The sequence below is a fragment of the Neomonachus schauinslandi genome, chromosome 6 (assembly GCF_002201575.2).
Source record: "Neomonachus schauinslandi chromosome 6, ASM220157v2, whole genome shotgun sequence".
Classification (NCBI taxonomy): Eukaryota; Metazoa; Chordata; class Mammalia; order Carnivora; family Phocidae; genus Neomonachus; species Neomonachus schauinslandi.
In genome coordinates, this window is record NC_058408.1 from 119,768,469 (window position 1) to 119,777,079 (window position 8,611).

The window sequence follows — 8,611 nt, forward strand, 5'->3', positions numbered from 1 at the left end:
CTGTTACCTTTACCACTATTTTGAAGGGAAGGGTGTGAGAAGAACAGATGGTCAGCAAAAAGGTAAAAGCCTTATATCTATCAGGGGCTTAAATGTCTTATGGGCTCAGGCTTGTAATATAAATGAATAAAGTTTATTGATAAGATTTGTAGGAGCAGTGCAGAGAACTCTAGAAAACATGCCTAATCTAAAGGGGGCAGCCAATATTTAGTGTCAGCCAATTGTTGCCATATGGGAAGGGAGGTCCAAATGTTTGCAGGTCTAATTTTTTTAAAGATTTTTATTTATTTATTTGATGCAGAGAGATAGAGAGAGAGAGAGCACAAGCAGCGGGAGAGGCAGACAGAGGCAGAGGGAGAAGCAGGCTTCCTGCTGAGCAGGGAGCCCAATGCGGGGCTCCATCCCAGGACCCCGGAATCATGACCTGAGCCGAAGGCATCCGCGTAACTGACTGAGCCACCCAGGCGCCCCTGCAGATCTAATTTTTAAGAGAATTCGGAAATCTGAATTTTTATATGAAATTTTTAAATTTTTAAATGCTGGCAACAAATCTAAATTGGGAGGGAAGAAGAAGAGGAAAAATGAAAGAGAACAACATGCAGGCCAAGCAGAGCCATGATACAACCCACGTTTTGCCAGTTTGTCACTCTTGCTTTATGCAGACTTCTTGTCTTTTCCTAACAACTGGGGACATGTTTGGGAACTTACTTCAAGGTACACTCAGAACTATATTATATGCAGTCAGAATTTCCATTGCCCTGCCAGTTCTTTAAATCAAGTCATACAGTTTTTATTGAGCACCTAACATGTGCAAAGTTATCATTACATCGTACTTAAAATGAAATATGTTAACAATTAATTACATGAAAGAGAGATATAGCTTCCATAATGGCCCAAATGACTCTGAGATACACGCTTAATTTCACCTATCTTCTTAAAAAAATATGATCAAATATAAAGAGAATTCTTTTTAGAAACCTATGTGAGCACTACAATTCACCTCTGAATTTAAAAGGTTAATGGGAAAGTTTCAAAAGAACATAAGGCATCCCTGTGTTTAAAAGTAACACTTCTAAAAGAATCCAAAGGCAACCACCCTGAAAACCTTCTCATTGGAGGCAGTTTGGACCTCTGAATGGCTTCTATCGCAACAGAGGTCATCTATGACACCAAGCAGTACCCAAGTTCATACTAATTCCAAAAGGAAAAAAAAAAGTTGGGAATCTTGTCATCTGATTGGGTGAGAAGTCACTAAACAATTCAACCCGGCTCAGGTTACCAATTGCTCGTGACGACATTTTAATATAAACGTGTTAAACAATATACATAGTATCCTGCTTCCCACATGAGATTTACATCGCTTTCGTCACTTTTCCCCCTTATTTTTTTTTCCCAACCTTCCTCTGTGCTCGTCTCTCTCCCAGTCTACAGTTTTTGTACACTTAAGGTATGCCTACTTCTGTTTCCACTATTTCTTCTGCTCTTCATCGGGGTCGGACTTTTCAAAAAATTAAACGTCTCTGCTGTCTCAGAGATTCTCCATACCCCTTACACTCCCATCCCGAGGCCCATCCCCTCCCACCTCCCCAGCCCCATTCTAGAACCTGGACTCCTCCCCACGCTCCATCCCTTATCTCTTGGCCTAAGATGCCCTCAACGTCTCCTCCCCGGCTGCGTACCTCCCCCCACCCACGTTCCTCCCCGGGCCCGGCAGCCTCAGCCATTCCAGAAATTGACAAAGAAGTTGCAAAGGGAGTGCCACTTCTCAGCACAGTAGGTCTCCGTGAGCTTTGCGTTCTCGTCCAACCCGTCGGGATCCGGCCGGGTCCCCAGGGCTCGCTCCTCTTCTGGGTCCGAGGCCGCCTTCCTCTTGCCCGCTTTGGCCTTCTCAGAGGGCTTTCCCCTGGGAGACTTGCTCGCGGGAAGTCGGGCCCCTCCGGCGGGGGCGGGAGCTGGCTCCCGGAGCCGCCCCCGGCTCCTGACCGGGGGCTCGGGATCCCGGGGGAAGCCGGCCGCGGTGGGGCGCACGGGTGAGGACCCGTGGGGCACCAGGCGCAGCTCGGCGCCGTGGCTCTTCTTGCCGGCGCACAGGCGAGCCTTGAGCGGAGCGGGGTCCTGGCACGGCCGCCGCTTCCTGCGCAGCCGTCCCAGCACCTGCTTCCAGTAGTGCGAGCCGCGGGCGGCGTAGGCGGCGCAGCGCTCGGGCTCCCCGCGGTAGGCGCACTGCTGGAGCGCCCCGGCCGGGTCCAGGCAGCGCAGCGCCAGCTCGCTCCCCGCCGCGGGCCCTGGGAGCTCCCGCAGGAGCTGCCAGCTGCACGCGTGCCGCTCGCGGCTGAGGAAGCGGCCGGACGAGCCGCCAGCGGGACCCGAGGCCGGCTCCGCCGCGCTGCCGGTCGCCCCCTGGTCTCTCCGGGCGGCCGCGAGGAGGCAGCCACCCAGCAGCAGCAGCAGCAGCAGCAGCAGCAGCAGCGACAGCGACGCTCGCAGCCTCAGAGGACTCATGGTCCGCGCTCAGGTCGGGTCTTCCGGGACGCCTGGGCGCTTCAGTGGTGGCTGGGCCAGGAGAGCAGCATCCCTCGGACCTGGGGACAGGGGCAGAGACGGCTGCTGCAAATGCGTCTGCGAAGTCCCCTTCCCGTACCGTCTACGGTTCCCATACGCTGGTTTCCAGTGGGCAGCAGCAGCCTGAGAGAGACCCTCTGAGAAAATCGCTTACTGTCTAAATAATCGTTTTTATATCTTTCTGAAACCCGTGCAAAGACGAAAGCAAAGCGATGCCTGAAAATTGCCACCTCCACACCCTCCCATCTTCACTCTCCGATAAACTACAAAATCATTTCAGATTGTTATTGGGAAACATGCATTTTTACTGCACTCTGAACTTACCGAGTTCTAGGAGAGGTGGTGGAGTCTTACTAGGGTAGAGGGAATGACTGCATGCGAGATTAGTCCGTTTTCGCCGGCTCGCAGTGAATGAACGTGTTATGAATGGGACAGGAGGGGCCTCCCCCACTCTGCCCCTCCCAGACTTCTCTCACCCTGGGAGATTTCCCCCCCGCCACCACCACCACACACATACACCCCCCCAAATGTAGGAGAGAAGTGACACTGTGACATGAAATATCAATCTTGTATTTAGCTTCCGATGTTCAAAAGAATCACGCAAATTTTAACAAGTCATTCTTTTCTTTCCGTTTACATATTTAATCATCCGGACATGAAGTTAAACAGAAAGATCTAAGTTTTTAGGAGTTAAACAAAAATTTCATGTTAGAAACAACAACTGTCAATATTCTAAACCAGGCACTACACTCTCTTCTTCACATCATTCTGAGTTCTGTGTTCTCACCCAGCCTTTGATAGTCTTTCTTATCCTAATAATGTAACCTTAATCCTAATAACTGTTAACTACTAATAAAAATATGCTCTCTTTTATTAATATACCATAGTGTCCTGCAGTTCACCCAGGGTGGGCATTTGGGTTTTGGATTATTCTTAGGTATTATTAAATGAATTATAAACTGCTTGCAAAAATTAGAAGTTTAAAAAATAATTTATTTGGATTATAGTTAGCAGGTAATATTACCAGTTCAAATGGTGTAATCTTTAAGAGTTGCTGTGTTCTTGAATCTTGAGAATTTTATATTTAAGCAAAGCTTAAAATATTCCATCATCTTTTTAAAAAAAATATTCTCAGTAACAAATGTGGTTTTTTTCATTTCAAGAGTTTTTATACTACTTTACAATTGTTTTATACATGTGAGTACTTTCCTAAAATAATTACCCAAGATGTCAAGAAGTCTCATTATATTTCCTAATGTTTTGTTGCAGATTATATTTTCTATTACTGAACTCACTTTTGATATTGTATTTGAACAGTTATAATTTGATCTACTATAAAAACCAAAATATTTCAGAATTAGAAGAACATATTTAAATCTATATTAGCATATATTAAATATATAGTAGTGTATATTGACCTAAGAAAGGAAATTTTTACTACTCTGGTGAGATCAGAAAAATTAAATGACTTATCAAGGTCACACATAATTTAGTGATAAAGCCACATGCCACCTGACTTTCAGTGATCAATAATCTTTACATTTCAGGGGCGCCTGGGTGGCTCAGTTGGTTAAGCGTCTGCCTTCGGCTCAGGTCATGATCTCAGGGTCCTGGGATAGAGTCCTACATCGGGCTCCCTGCTTAGCAGGGAGTCTGCTTCTCCCTCTCTCCACTCAAGCTCTCTCTCTGTCTCTCTCAAATAGATAAATAAAATCTTTAAAAAAATAGTCTTTACATTTCAGCTTTGTATTACACTGTTATCACTTTCAAAGTTAGTTATGTTTTTGTTACATCAATCTGATTTATAATGAAAAGCAATTAGTACCTATTAGGTTAACAAATATTAATGTAAGTTTCATAAACAAGAGTAGCTTACTGGGGCACCTGGGTGGCTCAGTCCTTAAGCATCTGCTTTCGGCTCAGGTTATGATCCCAGGGTCCTGGGATGGAGCCCCACATCTGGTTCCCTGCTCGGTGGGAAGCCTGCTTCTCCCTCTCCCACTCCCCCTGCTTGTGTTCCTGCTCTCGCTAACTCTCTCTCTGTGTCAAATAAATAAATAAAATCTTAAAAAAAAAAAAAAAGGAGTAGCTTACTAATGTACTTCGAAGATGGAAACCTTCTCTTTCCCAGAAAACTGTATTTGTAGGAGTAAAGCACTGATGAGGAGAGCTAGAGGCTTTTGTCTGTTGCTCTGGCTTTACTTACTGTTACCAGCTACCGAACTGAATTGGAAGAGTTTTTCAGCTAAATAGTGACATCTTGTGACATTGCACACTAATTACAATGAAAAAGTTCATTATCTGGAAAGTCCTCATCGTTAAGAGAGATATTCCAGAGACCAAGCTTTCTGTCAGAAATATTGTTCACCGAGGAAAAGGGACACACAGATGTGCTTTGCCACATCAAAAAGAGGTATGCCTTACTACAAGTTACATTTTATTTTAAGATTTCACTTATTTATATTGAGAGAGAGCTCATGAGCGCAATCCGGGATCGGGGGCAGGTGCAGAGGGAGAGGGAGAGAAAGAACATCAAGCAGACTCCACGCTGAGCACAGAGCCCAATGCAGGCTCAATCTCACTACCCTGAGATCATGACCTGAGCCTAAATCAAGAGTCCCATGCTCAACCCACTGAGCCACCAAGGTGCCCCCCACAAGTTACTTTTTGTAAGCTGTGGTCACAACATTTGCCATTTTAACCATTCTTCAGTGTACATTTCAGTGGCATAAGTACATTCACACTGTTGTGAAACCATCACCACCATCCAGCTCCAGAACATTCTTTATTTTCCAAATGTACCCATTAAACAATAACTCCTCGTGTCTTCCTTCCTCCACCTCCTGGTAACCATCATTCAACATTCTGTTTCTATGAATTTAACTACTCTAGGCACCTCACAGAAGTGGAATCATACAGTTTTTGTCCTTTTATGATTGATTTATTTCACTCAGCAGAATGTTTTCAAGGTTATTCCATGTTGTAGCGTTTGTCAGAATTTTCTTCCTACTTAAGGCTGAGTAATAATATTCCACTGTATGTATATACCACATTTTATTTACCTATTAATCTATTAAGGGGCTCTTGAGCCGCTTCCACCTTTTGGCTCTTGTGAATAATGCTGCTCTGAATATGGCTGTACAAATATCTGTTTGAGTTCCTGCTTTCAATTCTTTTAGGTATTTACCCAGAGTGGAATTAATGGGTCACATGGTAATTTTATTTTTAACTTTTTAAATTTATTTTTTTAAAGATTTTTTTTATTTATTTGACAGAGAGAGACACAGTGAGAGAGGGAACACAAGCAGGGGGAGTGTGAAAGGGAGAAGCAGGCTTCCTGCGGAGTAGGGAGCCCGATGTGGGGCTCCATCCCAGGACCCTGGGATCATGACCTGAGCCATAGGCAGACGCTTAACGACTGAGCTACTCAGGCACCCCTAACTTTTTTAAAATAAGGATTTTATTTATTTATTTGAGACAGAGAGAGCACGCATGAGAGAGAGAGAGCAAGTGAGCAAGCAAGCATGGGGGCGGGGAGGGGCAGAGGGAGAGGGAGAAGCAGACTCCCCGCTGAGCAAGGAGCCTAATGCTGTGGGGCTCAATCCCAGGACCCTGAGATCATGATCTGAGCCGAAGGCAGACACTTAACCGACTGAGCCACCCAGGAGCCCCTACTTTTAACTTTTTGAGGAACCTCCATACTCTTTCCCATAATGTCTGCACCATTTTACATTGCTGCCAACAGTGCACAAGTGTTCCAATTTCTCCAAATCCTTGCCAATACGTGTTGTTGTTTGTTTGCTTGCTTGCTTGGTTTTGTTTTTATGATAGCCATCCTAATGGGTGTGAAGTGATATCTCATTGTGGTTTTCATTGGCATTTCTCTAATGATTAGTGATGTTGAGCATGTTTTTCTTCTGCTTATTGGCCGTTTGTATCTCTTCTTTGTAATATGTCTGTTGAAGTCCTTTGCCCATTTTTTCAATGAGCTTGTTTTACTGTTGTTGTTGTTGAGTTATAGTTCTTTATATATTCTAGATATTAACCCCTTTAAAAAATTTTTAAGATTTTATTTTTAAGTAATCTCTACCCCCAACATGGGACTCGAACTCACAACCCTGAGATCAAGAGTTGCATGCTCCACCAACTGAGCCAGGCAAGTGCTCCTAAATATTAACCTCTTATGGATATATGATTTGCAATATTTTCTCCCATTCTGTAGGTTGTCTTTCATTCTGTTGATAGCGTCCCTTGATGTACAAGAGTTTTAAATTTTGATGTAGTCCAAGGGAAGACATTTTTAAAAATATCATGATGTGAGATGTGTAAGAAAGCATGAAATAAATATTTTAATATTGATTTAAAAAGTAATCTTGTGGGCGCCTGGGTGGCTCAGTTGGTTAAGCGACTGCCTTCGGCTCAGGTCATGATCCCGGAGTCCCGGGATCGAGTCCCACATCGGGCTCCCCGCTCGGCGGGGAGTCTGCTTCTCCCTCTAACCCTACCCCCTCTTGCGCGCTCTCTCTCTCTCTCAAATAAATAAATAAATAAATAAATAAATAAATAAATAAATAAAATCTTAAAAGTAATCTTGTTTGCATCAGTGATCCAACAGGTCTGTTTGGATTCATACCATATGCTACCTAATAGTTTAGAATGGGGTGAATTTCTTGATAATTTTAGTGATTAACTTCTTAGTCCTGCCCTGTGAATAATAGAAAGGAAATATATTACCATAAGGAACTATGTAGCACCTCCTTCCCTTCTAGAGAAGGTTAGCTGCAGCACCTGACCCACAAACTTCTATGGTGAATAGGCCTCCTGCCTCTTGGGTCTACCTCCCTCCCTCCCTCCCTCCCTCTCTCTTTCTCTCTTTCTTTCTTTCTATCTCTACACGCAATGTGGAGTTTGAACTCACAATCCTGAGATCAAGAGTTCTGTTCTCTACCGACTGAGCCACCCAGGTGCCCCAGGTTTCTTAAGACTACATAATTCTTTCTGCATGTAAAATCAGCTTTGCATAGTTCAATATTCAAATTTTCTTTATTTCTTCAGTATTTGCCTAATCTTGCAAATTATAATATAAGCTTTCTAGGCAAGGATAACTTTTTTAGTTCTTTTGTACCTAATACAATGCTCAAGGCAAAAAGCTGATTGCTTGAACTCTCACACATTGCTGGTAGGAGCATAAAGTGGTGCAATCACTAAAGAAAACTGTTTGACATTTTCTTGTAGAGTTACATACACTGTGATCCAACCATCCTTCTTCTAGGTATTTACCCAATGTAAATGAAAACATATGACCACAAAAAGGTTAAAGAATATTTGTAGCACTTTATTCATTGTAATAGCCCCAGAGTGGAAACAACCTAATTATCCATCAACAAGTGAGTGGATAAACAAATTGTAATAAAAATCTGCTTATTACTCAGCAATAAAAAGGAATGAACTGCTGCAGCATGCAACAGTGTGAATTAATCTCAAAACCATAGTGTTGATCAAATGAAGCCAGGCACAAAAGAGCCCATATTGTGTGATTGCATCTATATAAAATTCTACAACAAATGAAACTAATCAATGATGGAAAAAAATTAGAATAGAGCTACCTCTGGGGGATGAGTGGTGGCTTGTGTTACCCAGGAAGGGATATAAAGGAACTTTCTAGGGGTTATATATTTCTACATAGTATATATCTATATTCTATATTTTCTACATATTTTATTTTGATAGAGGTTTAGGTTACACCTAAGATTTATATGTTTTGTTGTATGTCAATTTTACCTAAAAAAGAAGCTAAACCTGTAAATAATTATTCAACCTAAGTTAATGATATCAATGTTGAGTGTTTAGGGATAAAGTGTATTGATGCTTGCAACTTGTTTTTATTTTTTTTTTAATTTTATTTTTATTTTTTTAATTTTTTTAAGATTTTATTTATTTGTCAGAGAGAGAATGAGAGACAGAGAGCATGAGAGGGAGGAGGGTCAGAGGGAGAAGCAGACTCCCTGCTGAGCAGGGAGCCTGATGTGGGACTCGATCCCAGGACTCC

General features: G+C 42.9%; 1 protein-coding gene across 1 annotated transcript; it reads right to left on the minus strand.

The window, feature by feature from the left end:
* Positions 1-1,716: 1,716 nt before the first annotated feature.
* Positions 1,717-2,502, minus strand: FGFBP3 (fibroblast growth factor binding protein 3). Its single transcript, XM_021700219.1, has one exon. It carries the CDS (start codon positions 2,500-2,502, stop codon positions 1,717-1,719), a length of 786 nt encoding a protein of 261 aa, XP_021555894.1.
* Between the last annotated feature and the right edge of the window lie 6,109 nt (positions 2,503-8,611).

Coding starts and splice junctions, on each gene's coding strand:
- FGFBP3 (XM_021700219.1), bottom strand. CDS start 2,502: ATGAGTCCTCTGAGGCTGCGAGCGTCGCTGTCGCTGCTGCTGCTGCTG.